Source organism: Vitis riparia, chromosome 15 (assembly GCF_004353265.1).
Source record: "Vitis riparia cultivar Riparia Gloire de Montpellier isolate 1030 chromosome 15, EGFV_Vit.rip_1.0, whole genome shotgun sequence".
NCBI classification, from domain to species: domain Eukaryota; kingdom Viridiplantae; phylum Streptophyta; class Magnoliopsida; order Vitales; family Vitaceae; genus Vitis; species Vitis riparia.
In genome coordinates, this window is record NC_048445.1 from 4,943,863 (window position 1) to 4,970,459 (window position 26,597).

At 35.3% G+C, this 26,597-nt stretch overlaps 3 protein-coding genes and 1 pseudogene across 3 annotated transcripts; all 4 read left to right on the plus strand.

Moving 5' to 3' along the window:
* The first annotated feature begins 739 nt into the window (after positions 1 to 739).
* Positions 740 to 3,583, plus strand: LOC117931732 (cytochrome P450 76T24-like). The gene is made up of 2 exons (XM_034852773.1): positions 740 to 1,684; positions 2,873 to 3,583. The coding sequence occupies exons 1-2, from the start codon at positions 800 to 802 to the stop codon at positions 3,476 to 3,478; spliced, it is 1,491 nt and encodes a 496-aa protein (XP_034708664.1). The 5' UTR covers positions 740 to 799; the 3' UTR covers positions 3,479 to 3,583.
* Positions 3,584 to 15,032: 11,449 nt separating this feature from the next.
* On the plus strand, positions 15,033 to 15,629 carry LOC117931884 (annotated as a pseudogene).
* Positions 15,630 to 19,952: 4,323 nt separating this feature from the next.
* LOC117931885 (inactive cytochrome P450 76AD1-like) lies at positions 19,953 to 20,652 on the plus strand. Its single transcript, XM_034852959.1, has 2 exons — positions 19,953 to 20,040; positions 20,189 to 20,652. The coding sequence occupies exons 1-2, from the start codon at positions 19,953 to 19,955 to the stop codon at positions 20,650 to 20,652; spliced, it is 552 nt and encodes a 183-aa protein (XP_034708850.1).
* A 1,157-nt stretch (positions 20,653 to 21,809) lies between these two features.
* Positions 21,810 to 24,614, plus strand: LOC117931706 (cytochrome P450 76T24-like). Its single transcript, XM_034852729.1, has 2 exons — positions 21,810 to 22,722; positions 23,918 to 24,614. Exons 1-2 carry the CDS (start codon positions 21,838 to 21,840, stop codon positions 24,521 to 24,523), a joined length of 1,491 nt encoding a protein of 496 aa, XP_034708620.1. The 5' UTR covers positions 21,810 to 21,837; the 3' UTR covers positions 24,524 to 24,614.
* The last annotated feature ends 1,983 nt before the right edge of the window (positions 24,615 to 26,597 follow it).

A 26,597-nucleotide genomic window follows, 5' to 3' on the forward strand; every position in this document is an offset into this window, starting at 1 on the left:
TTCACTTATAGTCTAATTTCTGAAAGAAATATTTTCCCTTATTTTTTGCCTTTTTGGAATCATGTGTAAAAATAAATATATAAATATGAAGAATGATTGAAAATAAATTACTATATATCAAAAATATTTTTACAAAATATTTAAAAATGAAGAAAAAAAAGTCAATAACATTTCTATATATCAAATGATTGAAAATGTTTTTGAATATTATTCTCGAAAAACCAAATAAACCTTAACTTTTCATATTTATGCATTCAATTTTGTTATGTTCACAAATCAAATATTTCAACCTACTTTTCCAAGTTTTTCCATAAAATGTTTATGTCTTGGTTTGATTTATGAGAAGAGAAAAACCTTTTTTAAAGTTCAATAAAAGGTTTTATGGAGGCTTAATTAATTTATTTAAGATTTTAAAAAAACTTAATATGAAAGTTAATAAAATGTTCTTCTTGTCAAAGCTTTATTTTGTCTTATACAAATTTTTTTTATGTTGAATAAAATTTTTAGTATTGTCAATAAAAAAAAGAAAAAGGATTTTACTATTAATAAAATCTCAAACAATTTCCATTTAGATGGTTGAGTCCAAGTCATGCAAGTCTCATGGTCGAGTAGGATACACGGAAATCACGTGTGGATATTAGAGTTCAAATTTTACAAGTCTCTTGGATTTCAATAATTTCTTACCTACTTTTCCCTTGGATAAGCAGTTCATGGTCCTCATGTTTCTATACAAATACCACAGAAGATGGGGAGAATGGGAGCATCAAGAATAGAAGAGTAGTATTGAAAGGGATAGCCGATGGATTACATTACAGTTTTGCTTTTGCTTTCCTTTGTGTGGACCTGCATTCATCTCCTCAAGCTCAGTCCAACTGGCCGGAAACCCAGTACAGCCAGCCTCCCTCCAGGCCCCCGCCCCTTTCCAATCATCGGCAACATCCTCAAACTTGGGGACAAACCTCATCAATCTCTTACAAATCTCTCCAAAATATATGGCCCTGTAATGTATCTCAAGCTTGGGAGTGTTTCCACCATAGTCATTTCCTCTTCTGAAACTGCCAAAGAGGTCCTACACAGAAATGATCAAGCCTTCTCTGGCCGAGTAGTCCTAGATACCATCAAAGCCCATAACCATCATGAATCTTCGGTGGTATGGAGTCCGGCATCTGCTTATTGGCGAAAGATTAGGAAGATATGCACCAGGGAAATGTTTTCGGTGCAGCGGCTTGATGCCAGCCAAGGCCTTAGGAGAAAAATAGTACAGGAACTGCTGGACTATGCGAAAGAATGTTGCGGTAGGGGTTGTGCAGTCAATATTGGTGGAGCAGCCTTCACAGCAAGCCTTAATTTGTTATCAAACACCATTTTCTCCATTAATTTGGCTCATCACGGCTCTACTTTTTCACAAGAGTTCAAGGATATCGTATGGCGTACGATGGAAGACGCTGGAAGACCCAATTTTGCAGATTATTTCCCGGCCTTTAAATTGATTGACCCACAAGGTATACGGCGGAACGTGAAGATTCATGTAGATAAATTGATTCATATTTTTGAAGGTATAATCAATCAAAGGTTGCAATCAAAAGCCTCATCAGCAAGCAACGATGTACTAGATGCCTTCCTCAATCTCACAGAAGAAAATAACCAAGAGTGGAGCTGCAGAGATATTATACATTTGCTTATGGTGAGTACCATATCTCAATCTTTGCTTCACTATATATTAGTATTGTCTGTCTTTTAACTATATGGACCCGCTCCCTCTCAAGTAGATATCGTCGTCTACAAGCTAAGTAGATATTATTCTTTACAAGGTTAAAAAGAGCTCATACATATGTTGCTTCCTTCCATGTAGATATTATACAAAGTGAAGACATATATATAGTCAGTAGATAGAGCCCTGCTCCTTCCCATGAAGATATTATACAAAGTTAAGACATATATAGTGTCAAGAAATAGACACCCCTTGCATATATAGCCAAACAAACTTTCCCTTAGGGTTGATATTATTTATAACAATTTGTTTTTTCATGATTTTAAAAAGCGTCCACAAAATTAAAAAAATTCCAAACATATATTGCATTAAAAACTTTTTCTTTTCTTTGATTTGAGATATCATATTAACTGCCTTTTGCATTCATTACATTGAATTTTAGAGTATAAGCTTACTTCATAAAAGATGTAAAACTATTTTATGGAATTCAAGAAAGTGACATGGCTTTCTTGAATCTCAATCTTTGCTTCAAAATACATTAGTATGGTCATCTTTTAACTGTAAGGACCCACTCCTTTTCTCCCATGTTGTAGTTATTATACAAAATTAAGACATTCATGCAAGACCAAACAAACTCCTCCAATGAGGTTGATTATGATACTATTTGTAATGATTTACGCTTTCCTTGGAATTCAAGAATCTAGTTCAAATATATTATGGAGTAATTTAAGTTCCTTATTTAAATGCCTCCTGCATATATGGATTTCAGTCAATAGTAACACTTATATATTTTCCCGAGAAGATTGAATTTCTCAATCTTTTAGCTGAACTACAGCCTAATTTTGATGAAGAATGGCTTCAGTGACTTTTGGAATAATTTATAAATCATTCTATCTGATCCTTGGTAACTTCTCCACTGAAGTATCTATATTATATACCTGCAATTGCATTTCCTTTTAACTTTTCACTGTGAAATTGGTTAAGTTATTAAACTGAAATTGACCTAAACACTTAAGTAAACAATCAATTAGAAGTTAGTCTTCCTTGTAGTTATTTCTTGTACAATTTTTCATGATCTTTCGTGTAGAAAACGTTGGTAACTGCATATTTGTAAACGATGATCAATGGAACCTTAATTCTAACACTGCTTTGTGTGATCAGGATCTCTTTCTTGCGGGAACTGACACCACTTCAGAAACAATAGAGTGGGCAATGGCAGAGCTACTACACAACCCGGAAACAATGGCAAAAGCTCAAAGGGAGCTCCAAGAAGTCCTTGGCAAGGATGGGATAGTTCAAGAATCAGACATCTCAAAGCTCCCTTACTTACAAGCCATAGTCAAAGAGACCTTTAGGTTGCACCCACCAGCCCCACTGCTAGTTCCCCATAAAGCTGAAACTGATGTAGAAATATGTGGCTTCACAGTTCCAAAGAATTCCCAAGTACTAATTAATGTATGGGCTATTGGTCGAGATCCAAGCACTTGGTCAAACCCGAATGCATTCGTGCCTGAGAGGTTTTTGGGGTGTGATATTGATGTCAAAGGCCGGGATTTTGAGTTGATTTCATTTGGTGCGGGAAGAAGAATATGTCTTGGACTGCCATTAGCTCATAGGATGGTGCACCTGATATTGGCCTCTCTTCTTCATTCCTATGCTTGGAAGCTTGACGATGGTATGAAAACAGCAGATATGGACATGAATGAGAAATTGGGGTTGACATTACACAAGGTCCAGCCTCTACGGGCTATTCCAATCAAAGTTTGATTGTATTTTTATGTCTTAATGAATGTAACTTCTATGTTGTTTATGTACCCTATCATTACCTAATACGCACCCAAGGTTTTCAAAAGATTTAGTAAAATTGAGTTAGTAAACGGTAGTATAAACATATAAAATCATGTTATAAATAAAGAAGGATTTAGGTACAATAGGTGGGACCTTCGTTTTTTCTCTGTTGTGTCACTTGCATCAGAAACAACTAAAAGGGTGGATAGAAGTTGTAATAGTCTTGTGCTACAATATAGAAGAAAGAACTAAGGAGGAATATGCTCATCGGAGTCATCGAAATCATGGTTTAATGTGATGTCTTTATTGTAGGGAATCATAGTTTAACAATAACGGAGCTAACATTTTTAGACGACTGAAACAAAAATGCTCATGAAATAAGTCAGCTAACATTTTCATATTTGATATTTCATATATATATATATATATATTAATATTTGTAAGAAAATGATATTATTTAGCTTTATTTACTAGTTAAATATTAGTTAATTTTATAGTTTTAAAAGATAGTAGGTTATTTTGCTTATATCATTTTTTCAAATTTATTATTACATAAATAAGTAGGATACATTTAGCTAATAAGGCAACTGTTATATAACAAAACTAGCACTAGGTCTAGTGGTTGCACTGTCATTTCTTTGAATCTTCGATCAATGGTCCCATACTATAGATTTGTGGTATGTGGTGTTTTTGGCCCACCCTTTGTCAAGCTGAAGACGGAGAAGAACAAAGCCGAAGCTTGTCTCGGTGCTTAAGAAATAGACACTGACCAAGTGGTTTGGTAAGAATATCAACAATCTGGTCATCTAAAGAAATAAAACAAACCTGAATGTTGCGTTGTTGGACTTGTTCTCGAATGAAATGATAGTCAAGTTCGATTGTTCGAGCATGAAAGACAGGATTCAAACATAGATAAATAGCTCCCACATTATTGCACCACAATGTAGCTGGATTTGAGGAAGAGAAGCCAAGTTCAGAGAGAAGTGATCGAAACCACATAATTTCAGCAGTAGAGTTAGCAAGAGCACGATATTCACTCTCGGTGGAAGATGGGGCAATGGTTAGCTGTTTCTTCGAAGTCTATGAAATAAGATTTTTGTCCAGATAGACTGCATAACCATTTGTTGATTGACGATCATCGGGGCAACCACCCCAATCACTGTCAGTGAAGCATTGCAAATCAAGAGTGGAATGCCTGGAGAAGAATAAACCGAAACCAACAGTAGCCTTAAGAGAGCGCAACAACCTCTTAACTGCTGTCCAATGCTGTTGAGTGGGCTGATGCATAAATTGAGATAATTTATTGACCGAGAATGAGATATCAAGTTTGGTCAGAGTAATGTACTGCAAGGATCCAACCACTTGGCGATATTGCTCTGCATTTGATAAAGGATTACTAGAGAGTTTGGAAAGTGGAGGGCTGGTCGACATAGGTGTATGACAAGGCTTGCAGTCAGACATGTTAGAATTGGCCAGCAGATCAGTAATGTACTTTCGTTGGGTGATGAGAAGACCATTAGCCAAAAATTGTGCCTCAATACCCAAGAAGAAATGAAGGAATCCAAGGTCTCGAACTGGAAAGGTTGATTTGATCTTACTTAAAAACCAATCAAGTTTTGTAGAATCAAAGCAAGTAAGGAGGATATCATCCACATAAATTAGAACATAGAATTTAAGAGCACCTTGATGAAGAATAAACAAAGAATAATCAGCCTTTGAAGCTTGAAAACCAAGGTCCTGTAGAAAGGAAGTGAGTCTGTGAAACCAGGCCCGAGGGGCCTGTTTGAGACCATACAACAACTTAGACAACTTACACACATAGTCTAGATGTGAAGAGTCTTGAAAGCCAATGGGTTGCTCCATATAAATATCTGAATCAATAAAACCATGTAAAAACGCATTTGAGATATCAAGTTGGCGGATTGGTCAATGTGAAGAAGTAACAATTGATAAAATAGTCTAAATTGTAGTAGCTTTAACCACAGGACTAAAGGTCTCAATGTAGTCAATACCAGGCTGCTGCGCGTAACCCTTCACAATGAGCCGAGCCTTAAATCGATCTATCTCCCCATTAGCTTTCCTTTTAATTTCTAATACTCCATTTGATTCAAGTATAAAACTTGAAAAGAATGATGGTAGATCGGTGGCTCAACTTGAGTATGCAAGTGCAATTGGAAGTCTTATGTATGCTGCTCAGTGTACTAGGGCTGACATTTCATTTGCAGTTAGTAAACTAAGTAGGTTTACTAGCAATCCAAGCGTGGAACATTGGAAAGCTATTGGTAGAGTTCTTGGTTACCTAAAGAATACCAAAGAACTAAGCCTCCAATATTCAAAGTTTCCTGCTATATGATTACTACTCAAAAAGTGCTATTTCATAGCTTATAATTAATCCTTTTAAACACTTTTGAGTAGTAGTTAGTGCCTTTTAACCCAATTAGCATGTTAAGGCCCCTTTCAATTAATTCTAATCAAAATGTGTAAGTTTTGGTGTTTTTGTTAGTATTTTGATCACCAAAGCATTAGGAGATTGAGGAGAGTTATATGGAATCCTTGGCAAGCAATGGGAAGCTTAGAGGAATGAAGAATCAAAGCTTTGAAGTCCTTTGCCATAAGCAAATCCGGAATGCAAGAAGAAAAGCAAAGAGGAAAAAACAGAGTGAAGAAAACAGAGGAAGCATTCTTGATGACAGTCACTGCAGCCACTTTTGGAGCACTTCCTGGAGTCCAAATTATGCATACAATATGTCATTTGAAAGCTTAGGAAGTCAACAATCCAATGCTTCAAACCGTGTGCAATTTGGAGTTGAAATGAGGAAGTTACAGCCTTTTAAAGACAACTGCTCCAAGCTGAAGGAAGGCTTCAGAAAAGTGCTGCGGAATCAGCCATTTTGTTGCGAAGTGATTTCGCAGCCTTTTTGCACAGTGCTATGGAGTTCCCCTGAAGCTTCACGCCGCGATGGAAGCCAAACTCCACAAGATGGAAGTCAATTTCGTGAAGGTGTTGAAGCAGCTGGTTGCTATGAAGAAATTTCGCAGCCCTTCTTGTGCACCTGCGAAATCTCGCAGACCTCACTTGTCACCTGCGAAGTGGTCCTTAGTGCTTCCCGATATTTGTAACCGACACTTGGAGATATTTTTCATTAGATTTTTGTTGCCTAAATGCCCAAATTCTCCTTGTAAACCACCAGTGATAGGATTCCTTAGTTTTTAAGTTAGGAATTTGGCAAAAATATCAAGGTAATAGCTGTAAGTGTAATTTTTGGTTTAAAGGGAGCCCGAGGAGCCTGTTCTGAGGGTGTGTTAGGTTGTTGAACCTTATGTAAAAGGAAGCAAAATACAGAGCACTTGCTCTGTTTTTCCTATATATTTTTGTTTTCTCTTCCATTTTCATTTTCTTGCTAGCCAAACATTCTCTGAGATGTTTTCTCAGAGGATGAGAGGCTAGACTCTTTGTCTCTTGGAGCTAAGGTAACCGGGTAAGTTTCCTCATGCATAAATTGGAAGTTTTGTTGTTTTAGTTGTTAATGAAGAGAAAGTGTGACCCGTTAATGGTTTTTATCTTTTTAGTTAACTTAAAACTCCTTTAAATCACCTGGGCCAACACTTGGTAAGGCAAGTGATCTCCATCCATGGAGATTCACTAGTTTACCCCTTGCGAGCCTCTGGTAGGTGACTTGAAGGTAGGATTTTCTAGACTAGCCAACACTTGGTAAGCTTTTGGACTCCAAGGAGACATCCATTAGTTATCTCTTGCGAGCTTTTGACGGGTAATCCAAGGTTAAAGATCACCTTGAATGGCAAGTGCTAGGTGAGAAGTATGAGCCATTGCAAGGTGCATCAGTGAGAGAATTAAAGCTGAAATCCAATTGAGGGATACACTTGTGCAGCACCTGTTAGAGAATTGACTTTATGTTAATTCTCTAATATGAGGAAAAGAAACAAGTGACCGGAACTCTCCTTTTTGTATGATGAATCTGAGCCTAGTGATCTGAAACTCCAAGAAACACCTTTCTTTGTAAGTAAAATCAGCTACTATTTTTGGTTAGCTTAAAACCAATCCTTTTTCCACCAAAGTTTATGTTTTCTTTTATAGTTAACCTTGAATTGAAAAGGCACCAATTCAGCTTTGAATTAATATCATTTGTGAAGTGAAAACCCATCCCAGTGAACGATCCTAGAGCCACTATGCTATAGTAGCTTTGTCTTTGCTACCCTAGTATATGGTGTAATAGGTTATAAATTTTGTTGATTAATCCCTCAATCAAGGAGCACCAGCTGGACACGAATCAGCTAAGACACCAATTAGGCATGAATCACTATACTTGAAGGGTATTCAGATGCAAGCTGGATATCGAGTGTGGGAGATAATTTATCTACCACAGGTTGGGTGTTTACACTTGGTGGTGGGGTTGTCTCTTGGGGATCCAAGAAACAGACTTGTATATCACACTCAACCATGGAGGCAGAGTTTATAGCTCTAGCTGCAACTGGAAAAGAAGCTGAGTGGCTTAGGGATCTCATGATGGACATCCCTTTTACTGCAAATAATGTGTCAACAGTGTCGATACATTGTGACAGTCAAGCCACTCTAGCTCGTGCGTACAGTGGAGTGTACAATGGGAAGTCTAGACATATAAGCATTAGACATGATTATGTGAGACAATTGATTCAAAATGGAATCATCTCAATCTCATTTGTGAGATCAAGTGGAAACTTGGCGGATCCTTTTACTAAACCTCTTACAAGAGATTTAGTAAGGATAACATCTAGAGGGATGAGACTAAAACTCCTTAAATAAAACTCACCAATGATGGTAACCCAACTTAATACTAAGAAATGACTAGTCTTAAGTTCAATGGGTAAAAACAAGTCATTGATAAGTGGGTTGTGGCAGCATTAGAACATGTGAGTTCCATCCGTGATGATTAATGCTGGTTGTTACCGTTGGAGGGTTAAGCTTAAAGCTTTTAATGAAATTCAGTCTATGTGTGACAAGCATCTTAAAGGTAACAAGGATGCTGGAAGAATTTCACCTATGTGAACTTAGGGGTGGTGCCGCCTCTCATGAGAGTTAGAGTTTCTTTCAAGAAAGTTCATGAATGGATTGAGCACATGGCCATAAAAGTGCTAAGCAAGAAAATAATGGGCACTCGTGTGGTTAGTGGAAGTGTGTGTGTTGTTACCAGTTTCGTTACAAGGAATAACTGGTTCAATGCTACAAGAAACCTGGGATTTCAACGAAGCTTTGTGACAATTACACTAAGGTAAAATTCAAATTGAAAGATATTTTATTTTATGCATTTTCACTGTTAAGGTTATAAGGGTTGATGTTTATTTTTAACCAAGTGGGGGATTGTTATATTTATATAAATATATATATATATATATATATATATATATTGTTGGTTAAAAATAAAGTGTAAGAAGAGTTACACTTTTGAAAAAATAACCTTTGAAAATAAAGTGTAAGAAGGGTTACACTTTTAAAGTGTGAATTAAACACATGATTAAGTTTTGAAATGTTACAAAACTTGAAAGGTTAAGGAAGACAATGAGTCTTCTCATCTTTGTAACTTTACAAAACTTAAGAGGTATTTACACATATGATTAAGTTTTGAAATGTTACAAAACTTGAAAGGTTAAGGAAGACAATGAGTCTTCTCATCTTTGTAACTTTATAAAACTTAAGAGGTTAAGTGTAAGAGAGTTACACATTTGAGATTAAATCATGTTTAATGTGTGAATTAAACATATGATTTAATTTTTGAATGTTACAAAGATGAAGAGATTGAGGAAGACAATGGGTTTTTTCTCATCCTTGTAACCTTTTTTCAACCCTAAGAGTGCTATATATATGACTTTTCTTCTTTTGAAATCTTATGCAGAAAAGTGAAAAGGCTTGATCAATCCCAAGACTATTTCCATTAGTTCCCTAAAGATTTCTAGAGGTGGGAGGAAATAGAGTCTTTGGACAAAGTTCCAAGAACTTGTTTGAGCCTTTCTTGTGTTCTTCTTCTTCTTTTTCTTATTTTGTATCTTTGAGAGTTTCATTGTATCAAAGTGAGTGTGTGAGAGTGTTTCTTTTCTCCATTGTATCCAATTTTCGTCAACAGATAAACCCATTTACTGCCGATCATATTGGCAGCTGGAGGTCAAGGAACAAGAACCCATGTGTGATTCTGAAGCAAGGCATTAATTTCACTTTGCATTGCATCACGCCATTCAGCATATGGTTTGGATTGAGTGAAGTTTTGTGGTTCTGTGGTAAGGTAATTTTTAGCTTTGGTGGAAAGACAAGCATGTCGTTTTTACATGGTGGAAGAACGAAACTGCATGGGGTGAATTCGAAGAGAAGAGGTTGAGGTAGAAGACGCAACATTCAGTTGAGCTGGATAATAGGTGAGATCAACAATAAGAGATAGCGGAGGATCAGTGGTTGAATCTGATGAAGGTGATTGTTGTAGGATAGGAGAGTGAGAGGAGGGTGGCGTGGTCAAAGGTGGGGACTGAGCTAACAATAAGGAATTATTTAAAGATTGATCAATGGTAGAAAATAAAGGAATATTAGAGGGAGTAGAGGTCTGACCTGAATTTCCAACAGAACCCGTGGATGATGGAGGTACACTTTTAATGTGAAGCCACGAGAAATTTGAAGAGTCCTTTGGAGCTTGAGATGCTACAATATGAGAACGATACAAAAAGAGGCTAGGATTAAAAACAACATGCCTAGCAATATAGACCCTATCATTTGATAAATTAAGATATCAACTACCCGAGTGAGAGGGACTTGGACCAAGATAGACATAAGGAGTGCTCCGAAATGCAAACTTATGGTTAGTATATGGACGTAATAGAGGAAAAATAGTGCACCCAAAAGGCTTTTGAGTAGAATAATCAGGATGTTTGTGAAATAAAACAAAGTATGAGGAAGAATGATTAAGAACTGGAGTGGGCAAATTATTAATAGAAGAATAGCTCATTTCAAATGCATAATTGATTCTTCCCCATTGCAGTCATGCCATTTGATTATGGCTCAGACGGGTGTTATCAACAAAATTTATAAAACCTAAATCATCTCACACTAGGGTAGCATAGCTAACATAGTATAGTGGCTCTAGGATCGTCCATAGGGATGAGTTTTCATCGTACAGTTGAATTAAATGAAGGAAATAAAATTATGTTTTTTCTTATGAAAATTAACTTTTAAAGAAAATGGAATTGTAGTTGCAAAGATTGATTATAAGTTAAGCAAAAACAATAAGTGAAGTTAACTATAAAGAAAAGGTCTCTTGGAGCTTTAGGTCACTAGGATCGGGTTCCTTAGACAAAGGGGGAGATTCCGGATCTTTTCCTCGCGTTGGGGACAATAACATAAAGGATGGTTATTTCCCGAACCGGTTTTATATTTAGCAATTAAGATTTGATCCAAAGGGTTCATGGAAATTGATAGTTGCTTCCCATTAATGGCTTCAAACACTAAATACTCTCCTCTTGAACCACCTTACAATGGCTTGTAAATGATAACTAATAGACATCCATGGATCTAGAAATAAGCATCCATGGAATCCGAAAAGTTTACCAAGTATTGGCCATTCGAGGTGATTTTAAGGGATTTAAAGCTAAACCTTAAAATAAAAACCATTAATGGTTAACAACTACTTTCATTTAAAGCAAAGACAACTCCCACCTTTGCATTCAGGTCCTTCACCTAGCTTCCATCACTCTAAGAAATGTAAAACCTAGCCACTCATCCCCTGAGAAATCATCATCAGAGGTTGTTTGGCTAGGAAGAAAAATGAAAACAAAAATGAGAAGGAAAGGCAGAGCAAAAGCTCTATATATTTCTTATTACGGGAATTTTACAAGTGTTTAATGAAAAACATCCATACTTTTTCCACTGTCTCTTTCTCCTTATATATAAGCTACCTAAAAGATATATAAAAAGATATTAAAGAAAATATCTAGGTTGGTTACAAGGAGAAACTAATAAATTATACAAAATATCTGAAGATAAAAATCTAACGGAGTCGGTGCACAGGAAGATTTCGCATACCATGAGAAATTTGGCATGGTGTGCGAATTTTCTTTGGCTGCCTCAAGTGGTTTCGCATGGTGTGCGAAATTTCGCACAGCCATGCGAAACTGCTTGTTGTTGGATCTCTTCTTCTGGTTTTCTTCCTTGCATCTTTGATTGGTTTGGCAAAGGGCTATGACATGCTCCAAAGCTTGGATTCTTCATGTATTTGAACTTTAACTTGCATTGCCATGGATTTCACCCAATTCTCCCTCATTATTGGCTTGTTTTAATAATCATAAAGCTACCAAAAACACCAAAACTTGCTAAAAACTGATTAGTAACCCTTGCTAGGTTCCTTAATGTGCCAATTGAGTTAAAATGTATTAAATACTACTCAAAAGTATTTAAAACAGTTAGTTTCAAGCTATAAAAAAGTACTTTTTGAGTAGTAATCAATAATTCCAATTCCGTAGTGGTAAATTAGCATGAGCAAGAAGTGCAAGACTAGTATCAACATGATGGCAAATTTTTTGTTCTGCGACACCGTTTTGTTCATGAGTATGAGGACATGCAAGTCCGTGAACAATGCCAACTTGTTTAAAATAGGTGTTTAGTTTTCGGTATTCCCCTCCCCAGTCCGAATGGAATGCCAACATTTTCTGATTAAATTGACGATGAATGAATTGCTCAAATTGAAGAAAGACAGAATAAACATCACTTTTATTTTTAATCAAATAAACCCATGTGTAACGGGAATAATCATCAACGAAAATAAGAGCATAGCGATGGCCAAGACTAGACAACAAAGGAGCTGGTCCCCAAACATCAGAGTAAATAAGTTGAAAGGGAGTAGTACTTTTATGTTGAACTAATCCTAAAGATAGTCTAGCATGTTTGCCCAAAATGCAAGAAGAATGAAGAGAACTAGAATTACTGGAACAAGGTAAATGAAATTGCTTGATTAAACTAGACACGATACGCCGTTGAGGATGTCCCAAAGCAGCATGCCATTAGTCCATGGTTGGTGCTTTAGTTGTAAATGCTTACTTGACATTAGGGCAAAAAGTGTACACTCCATCTTCACTTGGGCCCTGCAAGAGGATTTTCTTGGACACCTGATCCTTGACAAAAAAAATAAAAGGACCAAAATTCAAAGAAGAAGGAATTATCAGTGGCAAGTTTTTGAACTGAAAGTAAGTTTTTGACAATTTGAGGAACACAGAGAACATTTTTTAAATAGAGAGAACCAGAAGATGAAGGAAGGGATGTGATACCAGTATGAGTTATTTGCAAACCTTGTCCATTACCAACATGGAGCTGGTCATGTCCGTTATAGTCATGAGCAATGCTGAGATTGGCTAAATCAGGGGTGATGTGATAGTTCGCTACTGTGTCAGGATATCATGGCATAGTGGAACCTCCATGAGTGTAGTTGGCAACAGGAACTTGAGAACTTGCACAATTATTTTGAGAATGACCAGCCGAAGAGTAATTAGCATGAGGAGTTGCATTTTGGTTGTGAGAGTTGTAACGAGAATATCGACGATGACAACGATCTGCGGTATGGTTTCTATAGCCACAGATTTGGCAAGGACCACGGGGTCGATTTCCATTCCAATTCGAAGATTTCTTGTGATTATTATTCTGAGATGGAGTGGGAAGCAATGGAGAAGAATTAGACTAACAAGTCACCATGTTTGCTTGAGGAAGATCAGTAGAGCTCTTAAGTAAAATTTCATGAGCAATAAGTTGACCATGGAGTTCATGAAATGACACTGGTTCAGAACGAAGATTTAAGGTAGTGATAATGTCATGATAGTCACTGCCAATATTGCGATAAATTATAGCATTAAATTTTGCTGGGGCAAGAGGACGACCTGCCGCATTTAGCTCGTCAGCTAGAGCTTTGGCACGTTGGAAATATGCTGAGACAGAGAGATCGTTTTTCTTCAATTCTTGGAGTTCAATGTGCAGTTGCAGCTGTCGGTTTTGAGAAACTGAACCAAAAGCTTGAGAAAGAGCTTGCCATACTTCATAAGATGAAGATAACCCAATAACATAAGGAAATATCTCTTCTGAAAGATAAGAAAGGATCCAGGAATGAAGCATTTGATCCTTTTTATACCATGTTTCATATTCTGGATTTGGAATCTCAGTAGGAGGAGTAGAATAATCTTTAATTGTTTTCGATGGAGCAACAGTTGAACCATCAACAAACCCAGTCAGATTTTGGTAATTAAGAAGAGGATTAAATTGAGTTTTCCAAGCAAGATAATTTCTTGGAGTAAGCTTGATAGAGAAGGTATGATGAGCAGAAGAAGAGATTGAATTTGAAGGGATCATTTGAGAAGAAGTCATGATTGATCAGAAAATTAGAATGAGGGCTCTGATACCATGTAAAGATAATATGAGAATGAATGTTTGTATTATATTGCTGTGTTAATAATGAATACAAGAGCAGCTTTATATAGCTGAATTACAGAGTTTGAAATAGCGTAAAATCAGCTAACTACTTACATGATTAAAGGATGATAGTTACAACAATAAGATAGATACAAATAAAACAAACTATATCTGGTTGTTGCTCTAACAGCTATTATGTCTATTCAAATGGCTATATACCCTAATCACTCCACTTGGATGTTCTATGATAACATCTATTATTAGTATATTCCTAGAGTATATTTTAGTGTTTTGATATATGGTTTAGACTTTGTTGCGTCTTCTGTATAGATTTGTCAAAATTAACTTGGGGATGTGTGTCTATATTAAGGCATTGATCCTCCTATGGTTTCTAATATCCTGACCCTCTTACGAGCTGAGTGTGCGGCTATTGCTCATGCTCTTTATGAGGAAGCTTGTCTCTTACCCATTTATATTCCCTTGATTGATGTGATCAAACCAACTTGACTATTTGGTATTTTTGAGTGTAGTACATTCTATACTGCCTCACATCGCATCCAGGTTCATAAAGCAGTAGGCTACTTCCTTCATTGGATCCTAACGAGGAGGGGAGATCGATATCGGGAGGTTCATTCTTGATGTTAGAAAGTTGTTCTTACCTATTCACACTTCCTCTAAGTGGTTTCATCAGTTAAGACAAGACCAAGCCTATTAATTAATTATATACTATAATTTATTTAATTAAACCCCTATATATATGCACAAGAAGATTGAATTTCTCAATATTTTAGCTGAACTACAACATAATTTTGATGAATAATGACTTTAGTGACTTTTGGAATAATTTATAAATAATTATATCTGATCCTTGGTGACTTCTCCACTGAAGTATCTATATTATGTACCTGCAATTGCGTTTCCTTTTAACTTTTAAGTGTGAAATTGGTTAAGTTATAAAACTGAAATTAACCTAAAAATTTAAGTAAACAATCAATTAGAAGTTAGTCTTCCTTGGAGTTATTTCTTGTACAATTTTTCTTTTCCATTCATGTAGAAAACATTGGTAACTGCATATTTGCAAACTATGATCAATGAAACCTAAATTCTAACTCTGCTTTGTATGATCTGGATCTCTTTGTTACGGGAACTGACACCACTTCAGACACAATAGAGTGGGCACTGGCAGAGGTACTACACAACCCGGAAACAATGGTAAAAGCTCAAAGGGAGCTCCAAGAAGTCCTTGGCAAGGATGAGATAGTTCAAGAATCAGACATCTCAAAGTTCCCTTACTTACAAGCCATAGTTAAAGAGACCTTTAGGTTGCACCCACCAGCCCCACTGCTAGTTCCCCATAAAGCTGAAATTGATGTAGAAATATGCGGCTTCACAGTTCCAAAGAATTCCCAAGTACTAATTAATGCATGGGCTATCGGTCGTGATCCAAGCATTTGGTCGAACCCAAATGCATTCGTGCCTGAGAGGTTTCTGGGGTGTGACATTGATGTCAAAGGCTGAGATTTTGAGTTGATTCCATTTGGTGTTGGAAGAAGAATATGTCTTGGACTGCCATTAGCTCATAGGATGGTGCACCTGATATTGGCCTCTCTTCTTCATTCCTATGCTTGGAAGCTTGACGATGGTATGAAACCAGAAGATATGGACATGAATGAGAAGTTGGGGTTTACATTACAGAACATAGTTTAAAGTTGCGGTTTCGGTCATTGACTCGGGAGATCTTGAGGCACATCGGTCTCAGTATCTCGGATTGATATCGGGTGATACGCAAAAAATTCTAATTTAAGAGCTCAAAATAATTTTAAAAATTTATGAAAATTATTAAAAAGTTAAATACAAATAAGTAGAGTAAAAAATTAATAAAATAAACTTCTATTATATTCAAATTATAATAAAAGCATATTTTGGGATGATTTATAATAATATTAAAAATCTCTAAAAATATTTTAATTTAATCACTTGATAATAAATGTTTCTTATTGAAGATGAAAATAATAAAAAGTAATTTTTTTATAAAAAATTATTTAAATTAAATATTTTGATTATTTTTTTTTTAAAATTTTAATTATTAAAAAAATAAAACCATGATTCATCTTAAAAAAAATAAATATAATTTTTTTTATAAAATATATTCATTAATTTTAATTTTTATATAAATATTCATTTCCTATTTATTTGATATAAGTCTAATATTCATTATTCATTTTTTATCATTATAATTTTCATCAAATTATTTAAAATCCAAATCCCCACCAAATACTCATTATGTACTTAAAAAAAACAAATACATACTATTTAAAATTCAAATCCTCATCTATACCCATAACCCTCAACTGGCAATCAAACACCCATCTCTTTCTCCTCTAAACCCATAAGTCTCAGGCAAAGTTTAAAGTCGCGGTATCGGTCATTGACTCGGGAGGTCCTGAGACACATCGGTCTTGGTATCTTGGATCGATATCGGGTGATACGCAAAAAATTCTAATTTAAGAGCTCAAAATAATTTTAAAAATTTATGAAAATGATTAAAAAGTTAAATACAAATAAGTAGAGCAAAAAATTAATAAAATAAACTTCTATTATATTCAAATTATTCAAATTATAATAAAAACATATTTTGGGATGATTTATCATAATATTAAAAATCTCTAAATTTTTTTTTTAATTTAATCACTTGATAATAAATGTTTCTTATTGAAGATGAAAATAATAAAAATTATTTTTTTTATAAAAAATTATTTAAATTAAATATTTTGATTTTTTTAAAAATATTTTTAATTATTAAAAAAATAAAACCATGATTCATCTTTAAAAAATAAATATAATTTTTTTATAAAATATATTCATTAATTTTAATTTTATATAAATATTCATTTCCTATTTATTTGATATAAGTCTAATATTTATTATTGATTTTTTATCATTATAATTTTCATCAAATTATTTAAAATCCAAATCCCCACCAAATACTCATTATGTACTTAAAAAAAACAAATACATACTATTTAAAATTCAAATCCTCATTTATACCCATAACCCTCAACTGCGAATCAAACACCCATTTGTTTCTCCCCTAAACCCACAAGTCTCAAGCAGCTCCTCCGCAGGCCAACTTTCTCTCTTCTCCCACTTCCATCAACCACCTCACTGTCGTTCTTCGTCGACAACAGCGGTGCCGGAGTCCGACGACTCTGCCTCCTCCTCATGTCGCTCAATTCCATCTCTGGCGGGAACTTGGGGGATCCGAACAAGCAGGCGTGCTTCTTCGACCTCGCCGGCGACTCTAAGATGGAGGGTTCTAACTCTCTGTAATTTGTATTTTTCATTTTCATGGGTTTTGATCCTCTCATCTTCTCCACCATTTCTACTCCACTGAGTTTGTTCACAAGCTAACAAAATATCCAACTCGGGTATCGGTCCGGTACCGACAATGATCGAGGCGGATATGACTCGGCCGAGTCGGATATGACTCGACCGAGTCGTACCGGTATTGACTGAGATTTTGAACCCTGTTACAGAAGGCCCAACCTCTATGGGCTATTCCCATCAAAGTTTGATTGTATTTTTAGGTTTTCATGTATGTAACTTCTATGTTGTTTATCTAGCTACCCTATCATCACCTAATACCCACCCAAGGTTTTCAAAATATTTGATTTTTCTCTGTTGTGTCACTTGCCTCAGAAACAGCTAAAAGGGTGGATGGAATTTTTAGTAGTCTCGATCTACAATATAGAAGAAAGAACTAAAGAGGAATATACTCATCGGAGTCATCGAATGATTAATTGAAATCATGGTTTAATGTAGAGTCTTTATTGTAGGAACAATAACAGAGCTAACGTTTTTAGACGATTGAAACAAAAATATTCATGAAATAAGTGAGCTGAGACAAAGATGTTTGGAAAAACGAATATAAAAGCTGGGAAATAAGTGAGGCATAATTTATGGCCCATACAATGCTTTGAAAAATTTACCCTATGGGCTACTTCGATAGACTAGACGGTTCATCGGTTACCACCGGTTTAAAGTCAAAAGGGCTTGATAAGGCAAAGCGAATCAGAAAAGGGATTGGTTGGTCCCTTCTACAATTCAAAAACTACATTAATTTAGTAATTTCTGAAAAAAAGGGGTATTTTCGCTTATTTTCTAATTTCTGAAAGAAATATGATCCCATATTTTTTGTCTTGTTGGAATCTTTTGAAAAAATAAATATATAAATATAAGGAATGATGGAAAATAAAATTTATTTTTTAAAAATATTGTAGAAAAAAAAGTTGATAACATTACAAGTTCTCAAACTTAGAACATTAAAAGTTCAATAAAAATGTTTTTGAATACTATTCTCAAAAAACCAAATAAACCTTAATTTTCCATTTTTATGTTTTCAGTTCTCAAATCAAATATTTTAACCAACTTTTTCAAATAGAATGCTTACGTCTTGGTTTGATTTATAAGAAGAGAAAAACTTTCTTTTTAAAAGTTCAATAAAAGGTTTTATGTCTACTTAATTAATTTATTTAAGATTTTAAAAAAACTTAATATGAAAGTTAATAAAATGTTACTTTTTTTGTAGCTTTATTTTGCCTCATACAAGAGATTTTTCTCGTTGAATAAAATTTTTAGTATTGTCAATAAAGAAAAAATAGAATGTTATTGCTAATAAAATCTCAAACAATTTCCATTTAGATGTGTGCGTGTTTAGCTAGGTTGGTAATTTCGGACAAAATTCTTAAGTGTCCCTTAACTCGGCTTTCAAATTCCTATTCGGACTACTTGACTTTGAAGACTAAAACTTTGCTAAGAGGCCAAGGTATGTAGCGGAGTGTGTGGTGATTGGATGTGAATTAACCCGGTTTTTAATCTTTAAATGTGTTAGAAAGTTGGGAGAAATGGTTTTTGGTGCAAAACTTTCATTCCCCTATTTCTGTATCAATCCAGGTGCAGGGGTGGATCGATCCAACTAATTCTTTTTTGATCAAATCTCAGCCATTAGATTAAGGGTTTCTTTTTAAACTTTAAAAAGCAATCTTCTCTCATTTTTGTGAGTTGTGACTACAGAAAACGTGGAGAGAGCAGCCACACTCCTTGTGTTCTTCATTTTCTCATTTTGTTTTCCTAATTTGGGGTTTTTGATTGCAAAAAAAATCCACTTCTTTTAATGTTTTCCAAACAAGTTTTTAATGGGTTTTCTTGAGCAATAAATGGGTTGGTTCATTCCTTTATTCACATCTCAATCTCTCATTCTATTTGGGTTTGAGTACATACCCATTTTCTTCTTGTGTAGATTCAAGAAGAGGCCGGGGTTGAGCTTGGTGCGGACTCCAAGTGTGTTCCAAAAGAAGGGAGAAGCTGAAAATGAATGTACTAGTCAATTAGTCCGAGAAGGATTGGTTGGCTTGAGTTAGGTAAAACCTTGTACTCAGTTTTTATTCTTTATAGTGGAGTTTTTCAATCGGTGATAGGCCCGTGGTTTTTGATATCTTTGGAGGTTTTCCACGTTAAAAATCTGGTGTTCATTGTCTCTTTCTCTCACTCTACATTTTGATTTATTTTTGAGGAGTGTTGAAACATTTGCATGTGTTTTGCATTGATAAATTGTTGGGAGAGTGTTGATGCATACATTCTTGTTTGTGGATGTTATGTTTTCTGAAAAGTTGTTGGAAGAAAAGTTTATTGACATTAAGATAGTCTAAGGTTAGGTAATATTTGTTGGGAGAAATTTTAAATTGTTCTACAACACCTATTCACCCCCCCTCTAGGTGTACTCCATTATTGAGATTCACATTTTCAAGATGGTCGTGTATAAGTCTCATGGTTGGAAATCAAGTACGAATATTAGAATTCAAATTTTACAAGTCTCTCTTTTTCAAGTATGAATATTTTTGACGCAGAAACCAAAATAACATGATTTTGTTGATAAGCAGTTCATGGTCCTCTTGTTTCCATACAAATACCACAGAAGATAGGGAGAAAGGGAGCATCAAGAATAAAAGAGTAGTACAGAAAGGGATCGCCATGGATTACATAACAGTTTTGCTTTTGCTTTCCTTTGTGTGGACATGCATTCATCTCCTCAAGCTCAGTCCAATTGGCCGGAAACCCAGTACAGCCAGCCTCCCTCCAGGCCCCCGCCCCTTTCCAATCATCGGCAACATCCTCAAACTTGGGGACAAACCCCATCAATCTCTTACAAATCTCTCCAAGACTTATGGCCCTGTAATGTCTCTCAATTGGGAGTATTTCCACCATAGTCGTTTCCTCTCCCGAAACCGCCAAAGAGGTCCTACACAGAAATGATCAAGCCTTCTCCGGCCGAGCAGTCCTGGGTGCTGTCAAAGCCCATAACCATCATGAATCTTCAGTGATATGGAGTCCGACATCTGCTTATTGGCGAAAGATTAGGAAGATATGCACCAGGGAAATGTTTTCGGTGCAGCGGCTCAATGCCAGCCAAAGCCTTCGGAGAAAAATTGTACAGGAACTGCTGGAACATGTGGAAGAATGTTGCGGTAGGGGTTGTGCAGTCGATATTGGTGCAGCAACCTTCACAGCAAGCCTTAATTTGTTATCGAACACTATTTTCTCCACTAATTTGGCTCATCATGGTTCTACTTTTTCACAAGAGTTCAAGGATATTGTATGGGGTGTGATGGAAGAAGCTGGAAAACCCAACTTTGCAGATTATTTCCCGGCCTTGCTCTACAAGGGTGGATAGAAGTTTTAGTAGTCTTGCTCTACAATATAGAAGAAAGAACTAAAGAGGGATATACTCATCGGAGTCATCCAAATCATGGTTTAATGTAGTGTCTTGATTGTAGGAACTTGGAACAGTAACAGAGTAGACATTTTCAGACGACTGAAACAAAAATGTTTATGAAATAAATGAGCTGAGACAAAGATGTTTGGAAAAATGAATATAAAAGCTGGGAAATAAGTGAGGCATAATTTACCCTATGGGCTACTTCGACGGACCGGCCGGTTCACCAGTTACCACCGATTTGAAGTCAAAAGGGCTTGAAAAGGGAAACCCTATCAGAAAAGGAATTGGCTGGTCCCCTCTACAATTCAAAAACTACATTAATTTAGTAATTTTTTTTTAAAAAAGAGGGTATTTTCACTTATATTCTAATTTCTGAAAGAAATATTTTCCCTTATTTTTTGCCTTTCTGGAATCATGTGTAAAAATAAATATATAAATATGAAGAATGATTGAAAATAAAAAACTATATATAAAAAATATTTAAAAATGTAGAAAAAAAGTTTATAACATTACTATATATCAAATGATTGAAAATGTTTTTGAATATTATTATCGAAAAACCAAATAAACCTTAACTTTTCATCTTTATGTATTCAATTTTGTTACGTTCACAAATCAAATATTTCAACTTACTTTTCCAAGTTTTTCCATAAAATGTTTATGTCTTGGTTTGATTTATGAGAAGAGAAAAACCTTTTTTAAAGTTCAATAAAAGGTTTTATGGCTGCTTTATTAATTTATTTAAGATTTTAAAAAAAACTTAATATGAAAGTTAATAAAATGTTCTTCTTGTCAAAGCTTTATTTTGTCTTATACAATTTTTTTTTTTTGTTGAATAAAATATTTAGTATTGTCAATAAAAAAAAGAAAAAGGATTTTACTATTAATAAAATCTCAAACAATTTCCATTTAGATGGTTGAGTCCAAGTCATGCAAGTCTCATGGTCGAGTAGGATACACGGAAATCACGTGTGGATATTAGAATTCAAATTTTACAAGTCTCTTGGATTTCAATAATTTCTTACCTACTTTTCCCTTGGATAAGCAGTTCATGGTCCTCATGTTTCTATACAAATACCACAGAAGATGGGGAGAATGGGAGCATCAAGAATAGAAGAATAGTATTGAAAGGGATAGCCGATGGATTACATTACAGTTTTGCTTTTGCTTTCCTTTGTGTGGACCTGCATTCATCTCCTCAAGCTCAGTCCAACTGGCCGGAAACCCAGTACAGCCAGCCTCCCTCCAGGCCCCCGCCCCTTTCCAATCATCGGCAACATCCTCAAACTTGGGGACAAACCTCATCAATCTCTTACAAATCTCTCCAAAATATATGGCCCTGTAATGTATCTCAAGCTTGGGAGTGTTTCCACCATAGTCATTTCCTCTTCTGAAACTGCCAAAGAGGTCCTACACAGAAATGATCAAGCCTTCTCTGGCCGAGTAGTCCTAGATACCATCAAAGCCCATAACCATCATGAATCTTCGGTGGTATGGAGTCCGGCATCTGCTTATTGGCGAAAGATTAGGAAGATATGCACCAGGGAAATGTTTTCAGTGCAGCGGCTTGATGCCAGCCAAGGCCTTAGGAGAAAAATAGTACAGGAACTGCTGGACTATGCGAAAGAATGTTGCGGTAGGGGTTGTGCAGTCAATATTGGTGGAGCAGCCTTCACAGCAAGCCTTAATTTGTTATCAAACACCATTTTCTCCATTAATTTGGCTCATCACGGCTCTACTTTTTCACAAGAGTTCAAGGATATCGTATGGCGTACGATGGAAGACGCTGGAAGACCCAATTTTGCAGATTATTTCCCGGCCTTTAAATTGATTGACCCACAAGGTATACGGCGGAACGTGAAGATTCATGTAGATAAATTGATTCATATTTTTGAAGGTATAATCAATCAAAGGTTGCAATCAAAAGCCTCATCAGCAAGCAACGATGTACTAGATGCCTTCCTCAATCTCACAGAAGAAAATAACCAAGAGTGGAGCTGCAGAGATATTATACATTTGCTTATGGTGAGTACCATATCTCAATCTTTGCTTCACTATATATTAGTATTGTCTGTCTTTTAACTATATGGACCCGCTCCCTCTCAAGTAGATATTGTCGTCTACAAGCTAAGTAGATATTATTCTTTACAAGGTTAAAAAGAACTCATACATATGTTGCGTCCTTCCATGTAGATATTATACAAAATGAAGACATATATATAGTGTCAGTAGATAGAGCCCTGCTCCTTCCCATGAAGATATTATACAAAGTTAAGACATATATAGTGTCAAGAAATAGACACCCCTTGCGTATATAGCCAAACAAACTTTCCCTTGGGGTTGATATTATTTATAACAATTTGTTTTTTCACGATTTTAAAACGCGTTCACAAAATTAAAAAAAATCCAAACATATATAGCATTAAAAACTTTTTCTTTTCTTTGATTTGAGATATCATATTAACTGCCTTTTGCATTCATTACATTGAATTTTAGAGTATAAGCTTACTCCATAAAAGATGTAAAACTATTTTATGGAATTCAAGAAAGTGACATGGCTTTCTTGAATCTCAATCTTTGCTTCAAAATACATTAGTATGGTCATCTTTTAACTATAAGGACCCACTCCTTTCCTCCCATGTTGTAGTTATTATACAAAATTAAGACATTCATGCAAGACCAAACAAACTCCTCCAATGAGGTTGAGTATGATACTATTTGTAATGATTTATTCTTTTGTTGGAATTCAAGAATCTAGTTCATATATATTATGGAGTAATTTAAGTTCCTTATTTAAATGCCTCCTGCATATATGGATTTCATTCAATAGTAACACCTATATATATATATTTCCCGAGAAGATTGAATTTCTCAATCTTTTAGCTGAACTACTGCCTAATTTTGATGAAGAATGGCTTCAGTGACTTTTGGAATAATTTATAAATCATTCTATCTGATCCTTGGTAACTTCTCCACTGAAGTATCTATATTATGTACCTGCAATTGCATTTCCTTTTAACTTTTAACTGTGAAATTGGTTAAGTTATTAAACTGAAATTGACCTAAACACTTAAGTAAACAATCAATTAGAAGTTAGTCTTCCTTGTAGTTATTTCTTGTACAATTTTTCTTTAGCTTTCATGTAGAAAACGTTGGTAACTGCATATTTGTAAACGATGATCAATGGAACCTTAATTCTAACACTGCTTTGTGTGATCAGGATCTCTTTCTTGCGGGAACTGACACCACTTCAGAAACAATAGAGTGGGCAATGGCAGAGCTACTACACAACCCGGAAACAATGGCAAAAGCTCAAAGGGAGCTCCAAGAAGTCCTTGGCAAGGATGGGATAGTTCAAGAATCAGACATCTCAAAGCTCCCTTACTTACAAGCCATAGTTAAAGAGACCTTTAGGTTGCACCCACCAGCCCCACTGCTAGTTCCCCATAAAGCTGAAACTGATGTAGAAATATGCGGCTTCACAGTTCCAAAGAATTCCCAAGTACTAGTTAATGTATGGGCTATCGGTCGAGATCCAAGCACTTGGTCGAACCCGAATGCATTCGTGCCTGAGAGGTTTTTGGGGTGTGATATTGATGTCAAAGGCCGGGATTTTGAGTTGATTCCATTTGGTGCGGGAAGAAGAATATGTCTTGGACTGCCATTAGCTCATAGGATGGTGCACCTGATATTGGCCTCTCTTCTTCATTCCTATGCTTGGAAGCTTGACGATGGTATGAAACCAGCAGATATGGACATGAATGAGAAATTGGGGTTGACATTACACAAGGTCCAGCCTCTACGGGCTATTCCAATCAAAGTTTGATTGTATTTTTATGTCTTAATGAATGTAACTTCTATGTTGTTTATGTACCCTATCATTACCTAATATGCACCCAAGGTTTTCCAAAGATTTAGTAAAATTGAGTTAGTAAACGGTAGTATAAATATATAAAATCATGTTATAAATAAAGAAGGATTTAGGTACAATAGGTGGGACCTTCGTTTTTTCTCTGTTGTGTCACTTGCATCAGAAACAACTAAAAGGGTGGATAGAAGTTGTAATAGTCTTGTGCTACAATATAGAAGAAAGAACTAAGAAGGAATATGCTCATCGGAGTCATCGAAATCATGGTTTAATGTGATGTCTTTATTGTAGGGAATCATAGTTTAACAATAACGGAGCTAACATTTTTAGACGACTGAAATAAAAATGCTCATGAAATAAGTCAGCTAACATTTTCATATTTGATATTTCATATATATATATATATATATATATATATATATATATTAATATTTGTAAGAAAATGATATTATTTAGCTTTATTTACTAGTTAAATATTAGTTAATTTTATAGTTTTAAAAGATAGTAGGTTATTTTGCTTATATCATTTTTTCAAATTTATTATTACATAAATAAGTAGGATAAATTTAGCTAATAATGCAACTGTTATATAACAAAGCTAGCACTAGATCTAGTGGTTGCACTGTCATTTCTTTGAATCTTCGATCAATGGTCCCATACTATAGATTTGTGGTATGTGGTGTTTTTGGCCCATCTCAACCTCTGTTCAGTAGATTCCTTGGCTTCGGCTCAACATGTGAATCGAACTGGACCAGGCTTTGATTGATCAGTTTTTAAAACATGCATTATTGTTTTCCATGCTAAGTGTTACAATACAAGCAATGTAGGTTTGTCCTTTCTTTTGGTTGTGGTTCATCCAGGAGCAGAGCCACATGGTACTTACCCCACCTAGGAAAATAATAAAAATATCTTTCATTGCCACTACATCACTAGGTAAATTCAATCATTTATGTCCCTCTGAAATATGTTCTCATATTTTGGCCCCTCTCAGGTCATTTTCTAGCTCCGCCTATGGTCCATCCTTCATTTTTTTTAAAGCGACCCAACTAGTAGATTTGAAAAACAGTGAGAAAAAGGAAAGATAGTTTCCAGCATTATTGTTTTCCATGCGCTATAATACAATCAGTGTAAGGTTAATAAGAGGTATGTCCGTTCTTTTGGCTGTGGTCCATCCTTCCTTGTTGAAAGTTACCCTGCAAGTAGATTTGTAAAACAGTGATTGAAGGAAAGAAAAAGAAATGTGTTTGGTAGGATGGTAGAGATTGGCCAACTAAGTGGCAAATTGGGGTGTTTCCCAAACATTATGTTGACAACAATATATCATCTGGAAAATTAATTAACGCGGAGGACTCCAGTATCTTATTGTTAGATTTGAATGTACAATGATCACTCAACAACACAAGTCCCACTTCTAGTTTGGCTTAGATATACCCGCATTCCTTTCTAAAAAACAAATGGAGGAAATTGTTTGTTTCTTTAGAAATTAATGGAAGTCTAATCATGGTGCATGTATGGTGATGTGTGGAGAGAATAAAAAGTAAGGTAAGGAAGAACTGAGAAAGAATAGAGAATAAAAGTGAAAAAGATAAATAAAAATAATTATAAAATGGAATAAAATAAAGTCGAGAGAAATGGTAAGTCAAAAGACTACATCTAAATAAGCCTATATCATACTAATCAGAACAAAATTAAGGGTCCATACTCTCTTTATGAGATATTCAAATGTCCTTAATTTTAGAAGTGCACCAACACTTGATATTCACTATATGTGTCCATTTTTATCTCCTTTCTCTTCTAACATTCGTTGCTCTTCCCTCATAAGATTTTCTTGCAATTTCTCTTTATATTTGACTTTAATGGGCCTCTAAGCTCAATGTTTAGGACACTTTTGATCGTACACTTTCCTAGATTAATTTCTATTTCCAAAATTTTCTCTTATTTTTCCTATGACTTATTCTAGGTCTCCTCATGTTAGGACACCTATTCATCAATCCTATACAATATAACCTTCCCATTCATTATTTCTACTTTA